A 20,922-nucleotide genomic window follows, 5' to 3' on the forward strand; every position below is an offset into this window, starting at 1 on the left:
TGCTGATTTAAGTCACCCCCGCCCCCTTGGATTTGAGGAAGAAATGTATGGGCCATAACACAAACAGCTGGAATCGTTTTGCAGGGACAAAGGTATCATTGGTGCTAAGGTTGTACACTAGAATTACAGTGAATAGAGCCCCCAAAAGTTAATTTTAAATTGCTTGTAAGTGATGTGCAAGTGTTTTATGGAGTGAACATGGATTGGTTGGAAGAAGGGGTAGCAGTTGCTGACAGAGATATAAGGAAGTAGCCAAAAATGGCCTTGTCAATAGCTCATAGAATAGAGAGGTTATGGATGGTGATATGGTCAGAGTTTTTAAGGGAGACAGTGAATTTGAAAGAAGAGAGGGCAAGGAGAACTGAGAAAAGAGGTGAAATTACCTGCAGTAAGTCATTCATAACAGGCTCATAGGATATTTGAAGGTGGGATTTGACATTTGAAACTCAGCTGGTTAGGGGAGGATTGTGAAGTGTGGGGAGGGGGATATTCTTGCCCAGATATCTGCTGAAGGATGTGGATTAAAGAATTCTGGGGGAAATTCATTTTCATTTCTGAAAGTGATTTAAAAATAAACAAGTTCCAGGAGATAATTGACCATGAACTATAACACTCAATATCCTGACCTATCATCTTGTACACAATGAGAGAAATCCCATCCAGCTCCATTTTCAATGTTTGCAGGGAATCTGCACTTGTTACACAAGGTAGCAATTTGTTCCACAGACCAATGACTGAAAAGAAAAACCTGGCCTCTAACTTCTGTCTGTACTTGCAGAACTTCTGTTCCTAACCCCTCATTCTAACTTTTCAATAATCTGTTCACATGTACATGCAGTGATGGGCAAGCTGGGCCACAAGATTGAAATCAGATTTGTTCACTAACCATGACCCCCATAAATAAGGTTGAATACATTTACCAAATATTTCATAACGAGTTATAGAAAATGCTTAAGCATTTATATAATAGGACCATCAACTCCAAATTGTTCAAAACAAAATAAGTGTTTACACTCTGGATGCACAGTTCTCAGTATATGTTGTGTGCAATTGGTGTGCACCTCACTGTACTTGCCCTTGCTTTAAGTGCACATCACTTCAGTCATACCAGTAGGGGAAAAAAACTACACAGTTGGATATCGGCAGAATGTGGCAACCCTGCGCATGGGCAACAGTCAATAAAACGTTTCATGGGCTGCATGTGGCTCCTGGGCCGCAGGTTGTCCAACACTGGTCTATGCATTTTTGTTTTAAATACTTGCATCAAGCCTCCCAAAGTCTACACTTTTTATTAAAGTTCAAAAGATGGAAACTGCCTTAGGCAATTGTGATAAATTAAGAGTTTTAACCTGGATATTTGTTTAGTGGTCCAGCTCCAAATCTTTTTCGGAACCTCTATATCTTTTAGCATCTGTGATGATCAAAACCAAATGCTGTATTCCAGATGAACCTAACCAGTGTTTCGTGCTGGACACTAGCATTTATTTTATATTGAAACTGGTAGGTCAGATTCATTCCTTTGAGTTGCCTGTAGACAAACATTCCCTTGTCACTTTTGATATTTCAGGTGAGACATCCTCAGCCAGTATTCGGGTTGAGTATCAGTAATATGATGGGCCTTGTAGCAAGGGAAGGGCATCTCTGTGGTTGTTTCTCATTTGGTTTTATCTTGAACAAGTTGTTTTTGATTGTGGATGTTTTACGCTGTTGCAGAATTGAATTTTAGCAATTTTCCCAGCTCTCGCTGTACACCATGAGACTGTATTCCCGTTTTCAGTGCACTGTGAAAGATCTTCAGGATTTGTTTATTATTCATTCGCATCACATGGCCTTTCTTTCATGATCCAAGCACCAATACTTATACTCACAGCTTTTAAAAACCTCTTCATATCTTGTCTTCTTAAGTCAACAGGCAGTTTTTGTGAAAATGATTTTTTTTTTACATCGCACACGTGTGTTTTCTTAATTTCACTGGTTTAAACCAGGCTTAGTAGAAAGGGAGCCTCTATACTCGAGCTTGGTCTGCAGGCTGATGTCTCTCTCATTCCAGCAGTACAAAGCTTAAAATGGCTTTGGTGATCCTTCAGGATACTTCAGTATTGATACAAACATCTGTAGACCGGGGGCTATCTTAAGTAGGTGAGTTTTGTCAGTAGCCTGAACTGTGATTATTGATTTGTGGTGATAGGTATAAATTACCTAATTGAAAACATACTGCTGTCTTCTTAAAATTGATAGTTGCCAAATTGCAGGCAAGCTGTTGTGTAGTGGTTCATGATTGTTTGCCAGGATAGCGCACAGGAAAATACCCAGGTTCACAAACAAGTCCTTTCAGCACCTTTATTTTAGCATGTAGTCTTCTAAGCCCGAAGAGCTTGCTGATTTTCCTGAATCAAATTTGACTTTGATTCAAAGCATAGCAGAAAGCAAAACACTGGAATAATGTTATAAGGACACATTCGTGTCTAGTACCATTTGTGACTAGGAGGTAAATGATGGAGTTCCAACAGTCTAGCCATCTTGCCTTCATGGGATTGTTTGATGACTTCAATGATTTCATCAAGCCACCTGAACTTGGCAAAGAAGGTCTCCAGAAAATCCTTTCCAGCAACTTTGAATGTCTTTTCTATGTCAACAAAGAAACAGTAAAGGTCCACGTTTTATACTCTGTTTTTCAGGAACAGTCTTGTCACAAACATGTCGGTTGTACCTGTTACCCATTTTTCTGGAAAAAATTCCACTCGATGTTTAAGGTGTTGAGCAAAGCTATGAAACATTGCTCTTGTAAGATTGGGAACTAAATAGATTCTGCAGTGATAAGCAATTTTCCTTGGTGCGTTCAAACATTTTTGAATTCCTGGGGCAACTTTCCCTAATGCTACATATGTTGAAATAATTGGTTTAACTAAGATGCTACAACTAGCTTTACATATCTCAGTTGGAACAAGATCAGAACCAAATGCTTTCCTATTTTGAGAGCAACTAAGCGACCAGGCGTTGGTATTGAGTATGATAAGGCCCCGTGTGCAGCACATTTTCTTTGGAGCAGAAGGCCAATGTTGTCATTTCTGATGCCACCTTTGCTATTGTTGGCTCATTACATTTTATGGTCTGTTTCGACATGAATCTTGCAATCGCTCAAAGTATTGTTTTTCTCATTCTTGCTGCCTCCCTAGGTCTTCTTAGAACTTTGATGTGGATTGATGATCACGGTTAGCGCATAGTTGCTTATTTTCCCAAAGCATAGCTGAGCATTTCATAGTTATTCACAACTTTTGTTTTCGCCATTGTGTATATTTAAAATGATGGGACACAGGTCTGTCTGCATGTAGTTTCTCAAGTTAAACTGATGGAAATAATACTATCTAATGAACCAGTGGGTACGTTGTTGTACAGGATGATTATTTTGAGGAAAAACCTACATTTTAATAGGGTCTTTTCACCTATTGTAGGGAAGCTGCACTGCCTTGACTCTGTCTTTATTTGCTTGAAAGCTAGAAAAAGTGAAAACAGCACTGGATCCAACTTGGTCACCAAGGCCATGAATGGAGAGGCACCAACATAATATTGCATCCACCATAAGTGAAGGTGAGGCAGGTTGTATTATAAATACTGTTCACCCACATAAACTTTAGATGTTGTCTTCTTGCTGTTCTAGGATAAGACCTTTGGTCTGAAGAACAAGAAAGGAGCAAAACAACAGAAATTTATCAAAACTGTCACAAATCAAGTCAAGCATGGACAGACTGGTGGCAAGCAGGTACAGTAAATTAAATGTTGATGGCCTGTAAGTTGTGGAACATGTGGTTGTCTTTCATACAATGCAATCAGACAAATTTGGACAAAATCTTTCAAGTTTGTTTAAAAGGGTGTGGTGTGGAATGTTCTTGTAACCCTTGTAATGTTCTGCTCTTGTAACCCTTAAAGACCTGAACATCAATGACATTCAATTATTTGAAATGATCAAGTAGTTTAAGATGATCAAATAGTTTTTTAAAATCTATATATGTTAGATAAGGTGAGGCTTGTACCTGGGTGGTAAGGTTTTGTTGAACTGGAGCTGTGAATTAGGCAGGTGAGTTATCGTTTGGATTGTTGATGCGTCATTGAGACACTGAAACTTCTCTATCAAAAGCAGGAGCAGAAAGAAATAGAAAAAAACTATAGTGCTTCCAAGCAAAGTTAGTGCGCGTTTCTTTTGCTTATTGAAAGATTGTTTATTTTCTTTAGATACCTTATGGTGAAGAAAAGAAGTCTAAGAAAGATGATAAGAAGAAAGAACTTCAAGAGCTGAATGAACTTTTTAAACCTGTAGTAGTTGCCCAAAAGATCAGCAAAGGTATTTTTTACTGTTTGTCAACTCTGACATCAAAAATTAAATACATATGATGGAATGAGTAATGTTGCAATCTTCTTAGAAACTGATAACATTTAGGAAGAGAAATGAATTTACCAGGGATCAATTCAAAGGATCATGTGACAAGATTCCACAGTTTAAGACATTTAGCAAACACACTGAATAATGTTTAGTCTATGTTGATTTTAGTAAGCCACTAATGCACTAATCTACAGAAAAGGTACTCCCTGATAACTCAACAGAATCCATGCCACATTTATACATTACACTGTACTGTCCACAGAATTCTAATCTTGTGATTAAAATCCAAAACTCCTCTGTGCTCTAACAGGGTCTCTTCTCCCTGCTTCAACAGGGTGAATCTTCGAGTGTCCTTTTAAACAAAGCTCCCTTCACCCAACAAATTGAGCTTAGTTGAATGGACTTCCCCATGCAAGGTATCCTCTGGTGATTCTGATCTTTAATAATTCTTCATGCCCTTGTTCCCTTGAATGTAGGTTCCATCCTCACCAATGATCTGCTTGTTGATTAACCCAAAAGCAGTCTTACTCTACCTGGCATAGCGACACCTGTTGGGGATTGTCTTCTCCGAAACTCTTGGTCTGATTCCCCTTGTGAGTCTGTGAACAGCAGTCTTCTCTCTTTTGTTAAAATGTTGAAACATTCATCTTACTTTCAATAAGTTTCAACCTGGGCCTTTGTCCCCATGGCAACCAGATCACAAGGGTTTGTCTCCAGGCAAATTTGTAGGAGGTCACATGCTGCTGCTGCCTGCTACATTTTACCTTGAGTGAGGGCTTTAACCATAACCATCTGTGTCCAGCAGGCATAAATGCTGTTAAATAATTAAAATAGTATTTACCCTAAACTGGTTCGATGCTCTCCCTTTTACCACCAATGTATAATAGGGCTTCACTAATATTAGTGCCAGCTACTTTAGACACAAGATGGTCATGACTAAATATTGATTTTTGCCAATGGTCAAAACAGTACAGCTTGACATTTTGTCTGAGTTAATAATTTACCAGCTAGATATTACTTATTGATCCAGCTGCCGCAGCACAACAATTGTATAATTACATTGTTACAAAAACACAAGATCAATGATGTCCTAATCTGCAATTATCAACATTATCTCAAAACATACAGACTACAGTTTTTAATTTGCTCTCCTTTTAATAGCACACTGAGCAAAGGTACAGTGCAAAAGTACTCACATTGTATCTTTTCCCATTTCTGAACACTTTACATCATGTCTTCACTGTCTATTCATCAGTGTCTGCCTGTCTACCCCCTTTGTCTTTGGTCTAGCCTTTGACTTAGAATCGCGGACACATGGAATGGTAACAATTCGGAAGGAGACCGTTTGGACCACTGTGTCCTGTGATGGCTGTCTGCAAGAGCAACTCAGTCCCACTCCCTCCCTTCTCTCACACACCCTCTGCCTTACTTTCCCCATAGTCCTACAAATTCTTTCTCTTTGGGTACTTATCCAGTTCCCTAGTAAAAGCATTGACTATATCTTCCTCCACCACATACTCAAGTAGTGTATACCAGCTCCTAACCACCTGCTGCACAACGTTTATCTCCATACTGTCATACTGCCATTGATAATTTTGCCAAATGCCTTGCATTAATGTCCCCTCTTGCCCCTTCTGTCAGGGAGAATAGTTTCTTCCTATCTACTCTGTCCAGACCCCTCATGATATTGAGCATCTCTATTAAGTCTGTTCTCAACCTTCCCTTGAGGAGAATAGCTCCAATGTCTCCAATCTATTCACATAACTGAAGTCTGTCATCAATGGAACCAATTTCACAATTCTTTTCTTTCAATGCCCCAAATTGGACACTCTTTCAATTGAGGCCAAACTCACAGTTTCATAAAGATTCATCATAACATGCTATACGTGCATTCATATAGCGCTCAAGATCCCATATGCCTTTTTAACTACCTTCTCAAGCAGTCCTATCACCTTCATTGATTTGTGCACGTATACCCCCATTGTACCCTTTATTTTGTATTGCCTCTCTTCATTCTTTCTACCAAGATCTACTACTCCACATTGTGCGTAAAATTTAATCTGTCCCTGAGTCCACTCATTCCACTAGCCTATGTTCGCTTGGAGTCTAAAATTATCCTGCTCAATGGTTCGCAATACTTCCAAATTTTGTCATCTGCACAGCTAGGTCTAGGCCAGTAATATGAATCGGGGAAGCAGTCCTTTCACCAATTCATTGTGTCTCTTCCTCCAATCCAAAAAAACAACTTTGCTCCCCTCTGTTTTCTGTCATTCAGCCAGCTTCACCTCTATGCTACCATTTTTCATTTTATTCCATAAACTTTACCTTTGCTCGCATGTCTGTTATTTGGCATTTTATTAAGATGCCTTTTGGAATCCAGTGGTGCTGTGTGCTTGACCAGGGCTGAACTCTCTAGATGTATCATTATGACCACAAGTGTTCAGAAGTGAATGCTGTTGTAGAGCGCAGTGCACTGAGGAGACTCCTGCACTATTTGCATGGTCTTCCTTGACTACCTGGCAGTCACCCCTTCACTCTCTGCCTGCACAACCTTAAGCTGCAGGGCAACCACGTCCAAAAAGATGCTATCCATTAAACCATGTCAAGGATGTATCACAGCGGCACCAACTGTCACTCTCGCTCTAAAACCCAGAGCTCAAGTTATTCTAGCTGATGGCACTTTCTGCATATCATAAAGGTCTACAGCACAGAAAAAGGCCCTTCCACTCATTGTGACTGCTAGTCAAAGACAAACTACCCAACCATTCTGCTGTCATTTTCCAGCACTTTGTCCATAGCCTTGGCTTCTTAAATGTTATGAGGGTCACTGTCTCCACCACCCTTTCAGGCAGTGATTTTCAGAAGCCCACCACTCTGTGTAGAAAAGGTTTTTCCTCATATCCCCTCTAAACCTCTTGCCCCTTAGCTTAAATCTATGCCCTTGGTCATTGATCCCTCCACCAAGGGGTAAAATTTCTTCTTGCCTACTCTGTGTCTCATAATTTTATACATCTCAATCATGTTCTCCCTCCGTCTCCTCTGCTCCAAGGAAAACAACCCTAGGCTATCCAGTCTCTCTTCATAATTAAAACTCTAAAGCCCAGGCATCATCCTGATAAATCTCCTCTGCACCCTTTCCAGTGCTATCATATTCCTCCCATAATGTGGTTTCCAGAACTATACACAATACTCTAACTGTGATCTAATCAACATTTTTATGTAGTTCCAGAATAATCTCCCTTCTTTTAAACTCCGTATACCATATGCCTTCTTAACCACTTTATCCACCTGTCCTGCTACCTTAAGGGACCAGATTACATGCACACCTGATCCTCGGTGCTTCCCAGAGTCCTGCCGTTCATCGTGTATTCCTTGCCTTTTTTGTCCTACCCAAGTGCATCACTTCACACTTATCCAGATTGAATTCCATTTTTCACTCACCAGCCCGTCTATATCCTCCTCTGAAATAAGGCAATTTGCCACCCCACCAATTTTTGCATCTGCAAATTTATGTATCAACCCTCCAACATTCCAGTCTAAATCATTTGTATAAACCACAAACATCAAGGGGCCCGACACTGATTCCTGCAGGACCCCACTGGACACAATCTTCAAGTCAGAAAAACACCATCCCCCTCTGCTTCCTGCCGCTCAGCCAATTCTTGTTCTCCAGACACGAGAAACATCCTGGAGTTCTCACAAAAATCATGCTGTACATTCCACACTCTGAGGTACACTGCTATGCCCCTATTAGACCAATTAGACTTAGAAATATTAAAGATTTATATTTTTAAGAATCTCACTAGCTACTTGCCAATCAGCACCTTATCTTGTACCGACATTACTTTTAGTTTTTGTTACCAAGTTCCCTGACGTACACGCTTCACACTGCTACTCCACCACTAAATTCCCTCAGGTGCCCATCCCTCCAGACTCTCCAAACAGCTAACCATCTCCTGCTGTCCTGTGATTTTACTCCTTGATTTCTTTATTGATTTGTTCTTGCAGTGCTCGCTCTGTCCTCTGCTGACTCCCAGTCACCAACTTTTACCTGTTGATCTCCAGCACTGTTTTTCCTCAAGCCCACGCTCTCTGACTTGCCTTGTATCTTCCCCAATTATTACACTATCTTTCATGTCTGTTTCCCACATTGTGTTTTTTTTTTCTCCTATTTCAGCAGCAACTGCAGTGCAGCATCGCAGGACATTGGGCCAGCAGGAATAGTGCACCATATCAGTGTTTCTGACTCTCCAGTTCTTCATAGACCTGCACAGACTTGGTAGGGAGAGAGATGTGTTTCAGAAATCAGCTGGTGACATTAACTACATTATTACAAAGGATGTACTAACATCCAAAATCCTCTGCTGCTCCCACACTCCAGCCCTACCCCTAATGAAAAACACATGCTGTATGTTTGTGATAATGCTGAGAATTCTGGACAATTCCATCACATAATAACAAAATAAAGGTCCATAATTTTAACCATGACAAACATTCGATTTAAGTTTCTTGGTAAGCAGTTGTTACAATACTTGCCACTAGCTACATTGTAACTCATTTATTCATTAATGTGTATCTTGCATTGCTCTTTGTCTTCCTGTGCATGATTCTGTTGTTGCTTTTGCAAATCAATAATTAATGTTTCTGGACAGAGGTGGAAAATAACAGTAGTTTCGAGGACTATAGTATTGCAGTATAGGAATTGCCCTGTCACACAGTGACCTGAATCAGAAACTACAGCAGCCATTGCCAGGCATGAACCACTTTGTTGAAAATAAGAAAACCAAAGAAAAAATTAGAATAACTAAATGTATTACAAAGCAAATCAGAAATGAGATTGGAGGATAACAATAGAATTGTATTTCTGATTATTTGAAATTAACGTTTTGCTGATCTAGGCCAGGTATTTCTTTGAAGTTTCAGTATGCTTTTCAAGATAGTACTGACCTCTGTCATTGAGTAATGACGAATGCACATTACTGACAATTTTAAGTTGATGTTCTTGATGCTATCTTAAAATTAACCTTTTGTATTTAATGTACTTTGTAAATGTTTCAAAATCATGTAGTTGAATGAAATATAATTGCTGTGTACAAGAAGTAGAAATTGTCCTTAATTGTAATGGGATAATTTGGTTAGAAATCCATATAGTAGAATAATGGATAAGTTTTATCACATCTATGGAGACCTTTTCGTGGACTCTTCTGGGATTGGCAGCAATGGCGAGGCTTTTGAATTGGTTTACAGTGGCACCTCTGAATAGAACAGCGTAGGATAGTGGGCGTTCCAAATTGAGGTCCTCATCCCCCAAGTCAGTACTAAGAGTGATTTCTTTTTTAAGAGTTGGAAATTTTGCTGTACAGTATTTTGTTGAACATAACGGGAGAGGAATAATTTGTTCAGAGTACTCTCTCTGTACTTTCCACCCACACCCTCTTCCCAACCCCCACCCTTAGTTTATTCCCCTTTTTAAGTTGTAACCTACTCCCAGCCTAAGCAAAGATCAGCCTTGTTGTATAATTTGCCGCTTTTAAGTTCCTAGTACATTTACCCTGATGTAAAGTGCGTGCATTGTTTAGCTGAATTGAACTTGAATTTTCAATGGTTGCTTTGTGTTTGGTCTCAAATCCCCAGTGAGGTTACTGATGATGTAATCCTAATGTTTATATAATTAAACAAAGGGAAAAACTCAAAAAAGAAAATGTATTACAAAGAGAATCGAAAATGGGATCAGAGGATGCCATTGGAATTTTATGTCTGACTATGCTAATCTAGTAAGAAGTCTCTCAACACCAGGTTAAAGCCATGCTAATCTAGACCAGGTACTTGAAGGTTTCAATGATTGTAGAGGATCAGCATACATTTCAAGGTGGCACTGGCACTATCAAAGAGTATTGTCTTAGCTGTTATACTCGATTATGTCTTAATTACAGTATCTTAAATTACTCTATCTTAAGTAAAATATTTTTTAAAGTGAAATGTCAAGTAAGAGTAAAAATTATTACGACAAATTATGACTTTTCTGTTTGCTTTTCCTTCTAGGGGCAGATCCCAAATCTGTGGTCTGCGCTTTTTTCAAGCAAGGTCAATGTACTAAGGGTGACAAATGCAAGTTTTCACACGACCTCACCCTGGAAAGGAAGAGTGAAAAGCGTAGTATGTATGTAGATGCCAGGGATGAAGAGCTTGAAAAGGGTATGTTGACAAAACAGATGTTAATTTATGTTCATTACAGCACCTTTCATTTAAACTTCCCATTTGGCTCCCTTTGTAAAATACAAACTAGTTAAATTTTATATGCATATTGTAATTTAGTTAAACATAATTAAGGAATGCTTTTATAGACCAAACATTTTAGGTAATTTGTATCTACTCGTTAGGCCTTTATGAAAAGTTTCAAATACAGAAAACACAACGAAGGGTCATCCAGACTTGAAACATTGGCTCTATTCTCTCTCCACAGGTGCTTTTAAAGTAAAATTTATTTATTAGCCACGAGTAGGCTCACATTAACACTGCAATGAAATTACTGTGAAAATCCCCTAGTGGCCACACTCCAGCGCCTGTTCAGGTACACTGAGGAAGAATTTAGCATGGCCAATTCACCTAACCAGCACATCTTTGGACTGTGGGAGGGTACCGGAGCACCCAGAGGAAAGCCACGCAGACATGGGGCGAACATGTAAACTCCACATAGACAGTGACCCAAACTGGGAATTGAACCCAGGTCCCTGACACTGTGAGGCAGCAGTGCCAACCACTGTGCCACCATGGTGTCTCCTCTTCCCCCACAAACAGGGGGAACCTGATGTCAGGAGGCACATGGACTGGATGAGATGCATCCAAATATACTGAGGGAAGTGAGAACGGAAGTTGCGGAGGCGCTGGACATTAATTTTTCAGTTATCCTTAGACTCAGAGGGGTTGCCCAGGTACCTCATGTCAGACCTTCCAGCATTTTCTGTTTTTGTTGCCGATTCCAGCCTCCGCAATATTTTGTTTTTATCTATGAAAAGTTTCCATCCATCTTCCAAACATGTTTACAGCTCCAGTTTATATCTGTCATGCTGTAAATGTGTTTGCCTTATAAGGATGTATGCAATAATTTCTATGTAAGTTTTCAGTTCAACAAGCAGACTAATCTCCCTTTTTGTTTTATTTGCTTTTTGGAATATATGCTCTTTTCCCCATTATAACACTCTCCTAATGTATTTCACACATCATTCATTAAATACCGTTGTTGGTGTGGAACACTTCGTTTCAGCAGAATATATAATGGGTGTTGAAACTGAGAAAGATTTTCATGTAGAAATTATACTTTCTCACTTCAGTTACTGCACAATGTGAATATGACTTTAGTTGTACTTTACTCTGTTCCTTTAAGTAGATACTTATTCATTCTCCAGGTGCCAATCCAAAGCTATCCTCCACTTCAGTGGCTTGCTTCCTTTTCATTTTTAAGTCGGGTAACTTCTAATCCCTGACTTTCATGTTTGAATCATCCTGGAGATTCCACCCTCTAGCCAAAACTAGGTGACTTTTTCCTGCCTCATTTAAATCCTTAGGAACTTGTCCTATTTGATCTGAGCACAAGCTCCCACTCACATTCTACATGGTAAAGAAATTGCTTTCAATCTGTACCACTTCATTCTTGACCCTTGCACAAGTGGGTAAAGTTTCTCCCTATCTACTCTGCCCAGATCCCTCATGTTTTGAATACCTCTTTCAAATCTCCCTTCCGCCTTCTCCAAGGAAACCAGTCCCAACTTTTCCAATCCATCTTCAAAACAAACATTCCTCATACCTGGAGTCTTTTTTTTTTTGCACACTCTCCAATGCCTTCACATCATTCCCACATTGCAGCACAATGCCCAGCTGAGACCAAGCTAGTCTCTAATTACTGTTTCTAGAAATTTCTCTACAACTGAAGGTAAATTGACTGGTCTGTGTTTGCTGGGCATATTTTTACGCTTTTTTTTAAACAAAGGTGTAAATGTTTGCAATGCTCCACTACCCAGGCAACCACTCCAAGTCTAAGGATAACTGAAAAGTTTTGTCCTGTGCTTCTGCAATTTTCATTCTCACTTCCCTCGGTATATTTGGATGTATCTCATCCAGTCCTTGTGCCTTATCGCTATGCAGATGGCCTATCCAATACTTATCAATTTTAAATCCTTCTAATGTCTGAATTGCTGCCTCTTTCCCTATGGCCCGACTAGCATTTCCTTCCTTGGTAAAGGTAGATGCAAAGTATTCATTTAATACCTCAGTTATGCACTCTACCTCCATGCATAAATCCCCTTTTGGTCCCTGATTGACCCTAGTTCTCAAACCATCGTATTACTCTTTATAAGCCTATAGAAGACTTCAGGATTTCCTTTCATGTTAGCTTTCAGTCTATTTTCAGTCTTCCATTTTCTTCTCATATGCGTTTTTACCTCCCATTGAACCACCTTTATCCTGTCTGGCTCTCAGTTGTATTTTCTACCTGATGTCATAAGCATACTACTTTCTTTCTGATTTTCTTCTTTCTCATTGAGGGATTGCCTTTCCCTTTCAAGAATATACCTTGACTGTGCCTGGACCATCTGTTCTTTGATGCACAATCAAAGTATATTCCCTCAGAAGAGAAAGATAGGTAGGGCAAACTGATTCAGAGTTCCTTGAATGACAAGAGAGAACAAGTTTATTGAAATCAAGTTTTGCACAGTGCTTTGTCACCACGTGCAGTGCAGTGTGTGCTGATGTGGGTTGCTTCAATTTCCGTGTTAACACTTTGACTACGCTTCAGAAGTCCTTTCCATTTTTCTTAATCTTCAAATGTAAACACAAATTGGAATGCAAGTTAAATATTTACAGTTCTCATTGTTTCTACTGCTTATAAATGCATTTAAATGCTGGGTTGATCCTTTTAACATTTTTGTTAATATTTGATCTTCATTAGATATATTTATTTACCTTTTTCATCTTAGACACGATGGAAAATTGGGATGTGAGAAAACTGGAAGAGGTCGTGCAAAAGAAACATGGTGACGCAGAACAGAAGAAAACTGTAATAGTAAGTATACATTAAGGGCTAGAAATTCCTTGCGTGGCGGTGCAGAGACTTAACATTGTTTTTAAAATCAGCTCGGCATTGCAACCTCTGTGAGCTGGAAAGTTTTGAATTACTGCAATCTTAATGTTGTGACACACAATCCAAATTTGTAAGATGCACGTGCAGACAGCTTGTTCATAGTTCACTCTGCAAACAACTGTAAAGATGGTCATTGCACTCATGTTATTTAAAGGAACTTTTGTGCTACAATACGGAGGTATTTTGAGCTATTTTGGAGGTACGATGAGTTCCTGGGTTTGTCAGAGCATGTTGCTGCATTTTCACAGGGAGGCCAACCAGAGGTGTAAGTGAGCAGTCCATACAAAGACTGCAACAGGCATGGGGTAGTAGTTGCTGTGCTTCATGGTCTGCACGATGTATGGAAAAGGAGTAGAGTCCTCTAGGCTCATTGACCGAAAGATATGCACCACCACCTTGATGTGCATGTTCATCTTTGCTCTCCTGTGTACTGTCCCATCAAGCTCTTCATCAAAGTCATCTGCTGCATTACTTTGATCTTTCCCTCCAATGTGCTATAAAGAACCACCCTTTAACCTGGCCTAGTTGCAACCCATTCACATGACTCACCACGCGCTGATCCCAACTCTATCATAGTTCATAACATTGTGGGCACAATCAGTTTTGTCCTTCTAAAAACTGGACATAGACAAGCCATTAAAATAGCTGTTATAAATCATGTGGCTGTTGGCATTTAAAATGCAGGGAATGGCAAGTCACAGCAATATGCCTAATTAATATGGACATTCACAGCCATCTGAGGAATTTGCACATCTTTGTTTAAGCATGAACTGACACAGAATACTAAGAAATTATCAGTATTCTTTGCTGCGTATCTCATACTGAAAGAAGGGATCAAAACCCACCACACAGGATGTGAAATCAAAATACACATCACCCCATATTTGGACAATGACGTGATCTGTGAAAGGCCACTTTTTTTTCTGCTTTTAAAAATCAGCTAGGTTAGTCATCAGTTGGTCAAAAGCCAGACCACATGAGTCATCAAGCAGAGATGGTATCAACAGTACCTTGAAAGCAGGATACCTTAATAGTGAGAAGGATTCCATCCTCAGTGCTGCACCTCCCTCCCCCAAGAAAACTTTTGCAGTTTGAATTTTGCCTGAGAACCAGTCTCTTAGCTATTTGACTACAAGAAATGTAACAACCTGTTGTGAACCTTCACTTTACAAGATCATCCTTTCAACCTTAAACCATCGAAACCATCCAAGAAATTACATGCCTTTTATTCCTTCACTGGGTGTGGATGTCACGGATTAGGCCAGCATTTATGGTTAATCCCTAATTGCCCTCAGAAGTGATAAATTGCCGCCTTGAATTGCTGTAATCCACATGGCGTAGGTATACCCACAGTAAGGGAGTTCCATGATCTTGCCTTTGACAGTGAAGGAACAATGATATAGTTCCAAGTCAGGATGGTGCATGTTTGGATGGAAACTTACACCTAATGGTGTTCCCATGAACTTGCTGCCCTTGTCCTTCAAGATGGAAGAGATCACTGGTTTGGAACATGCTGTCGAGTGGAGTTTCTGCTGGTAATTCAAATCTGCATAGCTCAAACTTCAGGAAATCAAAGTATTCCTGACTTGCGCCTGAGTTTGAGGAAAGGGATGTGGCAATTTTCTTAGTCTTTGAAGAGCTGTCAGATCAATTAAAGTCACCTGGGAACTCTGGACTCTCCTGGTGTGAGATTACTTAAAAAGAAAGTTCTGAGAGGTTTATTTCCTGTTGCGCACTGACAATTCTGCCAGTTGAGTAGAGAAAAGCTTCTATTTTTAGTGCCTATGAACTCTTGATAGAGGCATACCACGAACAGTTCCAGAATACTTAGAAAAATTACCAAGAGTTGAGTTTCATCCTTCAAAGGGCAGTGTCCCTGTACCCCTCCAAGGAAACAACAAAGTCTATGATCCTACTCTGATACAGGGGCCACTGTATCCCTGATGCTGAGGAAGAACCTTGCTCTTCCCCCAGATACCTCCATGAAAGCCAAGGAGCCAATCATGGGAGTTGGAGATGGATGCATGTCTGTCCCCTTCCATTGGATCCACCTACAGGGCAACTTTATCTTGGGTCCAGTCACTGTCAGGGTTGTCCCTGAGCTGCTAATGACAGGGATAGATTTCTTGCTGTGAATGATTTGATTGGCAGTAAAATGCTACTGTCTCCCTTAATCCCTATGAGAAAACAAAACAAAATAACTACAAGATAACTTCCAAGGATTTTCCTCAATTGTGTTGTTAAAGCCCAGCTGGATGAGCCTGAGGTCTGGCCAGCTGAGACCTTTAAAAGCCTGTTGAAGAAGAGGAGGTGCTCAGCCAGGCCTCCTTAATGGAAGACACAGCAGACAAATCCCAAGTTAAAATGCATAACACAGGCTTTCTCCTCTGAGGCAGTAGCCATCCAGCTCTCCAAGTGTTGTTAAATTTGAGATGAGGTAGGAATGCCCCTCTGGGAGCCCTGCAGATGTGGGGGGTGTTCCACCAGATTGAACTGCCCCCAGAATATCGTACAGAAATTGAGTTGTTCATGCAGTGTACGTGGGTTCCCACAGAACTTTAGCGCACATAAGCAAACACTTTTTCCAACATTACCTCTGGTCTAAAGTGGCCAAATACTGCAAAACCCTGCCATATTCGCCAGGTTACAGGAAAATTCCAGGTCACAATTAAAATTGCTTCTCTCAAACCCACACTGGCATTTGGTAAACCCTTTGAATTCTAAAAGGTTGTGTAAGGCTGCCACAGGCTGTCAGTATCTCCTTATGGTAGTAGACCTGCCCACCTGATTTTCTGAAGCCATTCACTCAAAAAATATCACAGCATGGGACTCGCCCAGTTCTTCACCCACTGCAGCCTGCCAAAAGAGATTCAGTCAGATCAGGGGAAAAGAGGTTGTCCACATCCTGTGAATAGCCCAACTGTAAGTCATCAGCCTATCACTCGCAAAGCAGAGGCATTAGATTGGCATCACTACCATAAAAATGGATTTGGACCTTGTGCCAAGAATACCTTTATGACTAGGTTAAGGGCTTAGGCTTCCTTACTCCATAGACTTTCAACTCATTTGAATTAATTTATGAGCATGAGGTGCGAGACTTTCTGAAGTTGTTAAAAGAAATGTTTCTGCAGTTCAGGGAGGACACCTTCATGCTGGAGTATGTATTCACATTCCGGGAATGATTTTTTTTAATGCCTGTGCTGAGGCCAAGTAGCATTTAAAAGCCCCCTAGCAAATCATGAAAAAACAGACAGACAGGTGCACTGAGACCTGAACTCTCCAGCCAGGAGAACGGATCCTACTGCTGCTGCCACTGCCAAATGATCCTTTAGGGGCCAAATTCAGGAGCTGCCAAAAGTATCGGTATGATCAATTACCTGATTCTTGTCCCTGACTGGAGAAAGAAGCACTGCTCGGCATCTTAACATGCTAAATAACTACCACAGCTGAGAATCTAGTCAGCCAGCGGGTAGAGATAGCAAAGGATGACCAGGGGAGTCAGACAAGGTGGAAAGGATTCCCAGGTCAAACCTTCCGACTGCTAGGCTGGCAAATATTGAAATTCTGGAAAATTTAAATGCCCTATTAAGCACAAAAGTAACAGTATTATATAATCACCTTGTTCAGGGAATTTAAAGGAATCTGTAGGAATCAACTGGGATGTGCCCCACTGATGAAGGAAAATCCCTACTGACTGTGCCCTGACAAGCTGCATCTTGTCAGATAAGTAATCAAGTGCTGCAGACAATTATGTAATGGAGGCCAGCCAGAGCAGCTGGATTTTCTCCATTGTACAACCCCAAAACTGAAAGGATCAAAATGGCTCAGCGTCAACTATCAGTCCAATGACCTGAACCAATTCATATCCAATCCCATGCATCAAGAATTGTAAGGATAAGGCGGGGTTACTGCTTGTACCAGTAAAATCACCCTTTTTGAAAGAAGGCAGGAAAACCCCCACAACCCCCAGAATGAGAGAAATCTTGGCTTTTGACACCCTCATATCCTTCGGCCTTAAAAATACCACATTAACCTTTTGAGGTTAGCCAATCAGGTAGTTGGATGAGCCAGCCAGGTAGCAACTGGATAAACCAACCTTCCCGTATACCTGGATAACCTGTTAATATTAACTGCTATCTGGAAGGACCATTTAGACCACTTGGTGGCAATATTTCAGGATCTACAGAAGGATTACCCTGGAATGAATTTGGCTAAAAGCTTGCTACGGCAAAAGTAACTTGACCTGGACGTGTGGTGTGACAAGATCAAGTGCTTATACCAGGAAATAAAAATGCACACCCTGCTGGATTTTCCCATTCCCAAAACGAAGAGAGAAACCCTGCGCTTCTAGGAGCATGTGGGTTAAATTGCAAATTTATCCAAGCTTTTTAACATTCTAGCTGTCCCACCTAGTGATTTACTAATGAATCACTAGTGTGGACAGAGGTGTGTCAAAAGGCTTTTGAGAAATTAAAAGCCACCCTGACAAATGGACCTAAGCCAGCTGCCCTAAACTTCAGCAAGTGATATAGCAGTCCTGTTCCAGGGCGATCGCTCTGGAATTGAAAGCCCGATTGGCTATTTTTCCTAAAAGCTAAGTAAACAAAGAGATGTTAGGCATTTTGTTTGCTCCTCAGCAATTCAAGGTCTATATTTGGAAAAAGGCATTGTAGGCCCTAATCTACACGGACCATTATCCTTTGAAGTGTGGAAAAGCTTTGAGACTAATGCCAGGTTTTTCCACCACAAAAACTGCCAAGAAAATGGCTCGGGATGAAGCATCAGCAGACAATGAGTCAAGGACCTGCCTTAGGGCAGAGAGCACATGCCATGACAGGGACTATCGCACCAGAAGCCAGCAAACATGCAGAAAACAGGAGCTGAGTAGTGAATGTTTATTAAAATCTGGATTGGTGTTTTCTTCATTTTCAGTCAGTAGTGGGATCATGCAGTGCAGAAACTATTACAAGTGGTCACTTTGATAGCTGATCTGTCAGACATTAGTAGATGTGTTACAATTTGGCCTCCCATTCCATCTTGGGGGGAGGAACATTGACTTCCTTCTGGAAATGGAAATAAACACACCTGATTTATCTGGTCAGTTTCAAATACAGTTTCAGTTGTGGCACTCAAAAGCTTTCATAGACTCTAAACTTAGTAGTTTAGCTGGACCATGGTCAGTAGCAATCGTATGCTAGAAACAAATTGGTTCCTTGGGGAGGAGAGTGAGAAAACGAACTTCCTTTGAGTGTTGCCACCAAACATGAGTAATTTCCTTTTATTTTTCTCAACCTGTCTTTACCACTACAAGTTGAGTTCTGTTCAAAAATTCTTCGTACATTAGAGTGAAGTGTATTTTAACACACATTTTGAGTGTTTACAAGTTTTGATATGCAACTCAAAGTTAATTGAAAATGATAATCTACTTTGTTATGGCATTAGCTTAAAATATGAGTGCAGTCTCCAATGAGTAAAACTGCATGGAAAGGTATGATTGGATCATCTTTGTCTTATTCCCATGTTAGGTATGCAGACATTTCCTTGAAGCCATAGAGAATAACAAATATGGCTGGTTCTGGGTATGTCCTGGAGGAGGAGACATTTGCATGTATCGCCATGCCTTACCACCTGGCTTTGTATTGAAGAAAAATCAGAAAAAAGAAATAAAGGAAGAAATTTCATTAGAAGATTTGATAGAAAACGAGGTAAAGATAAAGATTTTCTTACTCTCATTTCTTCCTGTCTTTTTAGGCTAAATGGCAAAAATTGTTCTATGAATATTTGTTCATACGCAGGCTGATATTTCAGAAATGTTTTCAACTTTTTAGATGTTTATCTATGGAATGACTTCAATCAAAATGGTGCTTTTTCTTTGCTTATGGAGCCCCTTTAGAATGCTCCTATTCTGATGATAACCATATTTTAAATTTTGAACCAAGACCGAATAATGTTCTGCTAGATAAGCCTTGCATATGAAAGCCTTATCCTTTCATATTCCTGGCATATTTGCACCGAATCTAGGACTCTCCATTCTGTATGAGAAGCATTGTGCTAGTCTAGAAGTGGGGATTTTGTTACAAATATAACGTTTATGGCATAATGTTTCAGCACTATCTTCAATTTAAGATAAAATGACAGAATGAAGGGGTCATATGAGCTGTCCTGAAATCTGCCCGACAACAAGCCTGGTTGTTGAGTCAAAGTTGCTTTTAGTTTGTTACGACAAGATTTTACTGGTCCTTCCAGCCATCCACTGGAGGGGAAAGAGTCGGCGGGGGGGAATGGTCATAAATTTAATTCAACTTCCTCTTAGTTTATTTACTTGTATTTGGCCATGTTGTCATATTGCATCCATAGAACATAGAACATTACGGCGCAGTACAGGCCCTTCGGCCCTCGATGTTGCGCCGACCTGTGAAACCAATCTAAAGCCCATCTAACCTACACTATTCCAATATCATCCATATGTTTATCCAATGACCATTTAAATGCCCTTAATGTTCGCGAGTCCACTACTGTTGCAGGCAGGGCATTCCACGCCCTTACTACTGAGTAAAGAACCTACCTCTGACATCTGTCCTATGCCTATCACCCCTCAATTTAAAGCTATGTCCCCTCGTGCTAGCCATCACCATCCGAGGAAAAAGGCTCTCGCTGTCCACCCTATCTAATCCTCTGATCATCTTGTATGCCTCTATTAAGTCACCTCTTAACCACCTTCTCTCTAACGAAAACAGCCTCAAGTCCCTCAGCCTTTTCTCATAAGACCTTCCCACCAAGCCAGGCAACATCCTGGTAAATCTCCTCTGCACCCTTTCCAATGCTTCCACATCCTTCCTATAATGCGGCGACCAGAACTGTACGCAATACTCCAAGTGCAGCCGCACCAGAGTTTTGTACAGCTGCAACATGACCTCATGGCTCCGAAACTCAATCCCTCTACCAATAAAAGCTAACACACCGTACGCCTTCTTAACAACCCTATCAACCTGGGTGTCAACTTTCAGGGACCTATGCACATGGACACCGAGATCTCTCTGCTCATCCACACTACCAAGTATCTTACCATTAGCCCAGTACTCTGTATTCCTGTTACTCCTTCCAAAGTGAATCACCTCTCTCTTTTCTGCATTAAACTCCATTTGCCACCTCTCAGCCCAGCTCTGCAGCTTATCTATGTCCCTCTGTAACCTGCAACATCCTTCCGCACTGTCCACAACTCCTCCGACTTTAGTGTCATCCACAAATTTGCTAACCCATCCTTCTGCGCCCTCATCCGGGTCATTTATAAAAATGACAAACAGCAGTGGCCCCAAAACAGATCCTTGCGGTACACCACTAGTAACTGAACTCCAGGATGAACATTTCCCATCAACCACCACCCTCTGTCTTCTTACAGCTAGCCAAT

The 20,922-nt window shown here is 40.6% G+C and overlaps 1 protein-coding gene across 1 annotated transcript in view; it reads left to right on the plus strand.

Moving 5' to 3' along the window:
- Nucleotides 1-20,922, plus strand: part of zc3h15 (zinc finger CCCH-type containing 15) — a 34,802-nt gene that overhangs the window by 7,239 nt on the left and 6,641 nt on the right. Inside the window, exons 2-6 of the mRNA XM_078228535.1 lie at nucleotides 3,659-3,760; nucleotides 4,231-4,339; nucleotides 10,421-10,573; nucleotides 13,351-13,436; nucleotides 19,040-19,219. Of these exons, the coding sequence (XP_078084661.1) occupies nucleotides 3,659-3,760; nucleotides 4,231-4,339; nucleotides 10,421-10,573; nucleotides 13,351-13,436; nucleotides 19,040-19,219 (630 nt within the window). The remainder of the gene's footprint in view (nucleotides 1-3,658; nucleotides 3,761-4,230; nucleotides 4,340-10,420; nucleotides 10,574-13,350; nucleotides 13,437-19,039; nucleotides 19,220-20,922) is intronic.

Source organism: Mustelus asterias, chromosome 14, assembly GCF_964213995.1.
Source record: "Mustelus asterias chromosome 14, sMusAst1.hap1.1, whole genome shotgun sequence".
Lineage (NCBI taxonomy): Eukaryota > Metazoa > Chordata > Chondrichthyes > Carcharhiniformes > Triakidae > Mustelus > Mustelus asterias.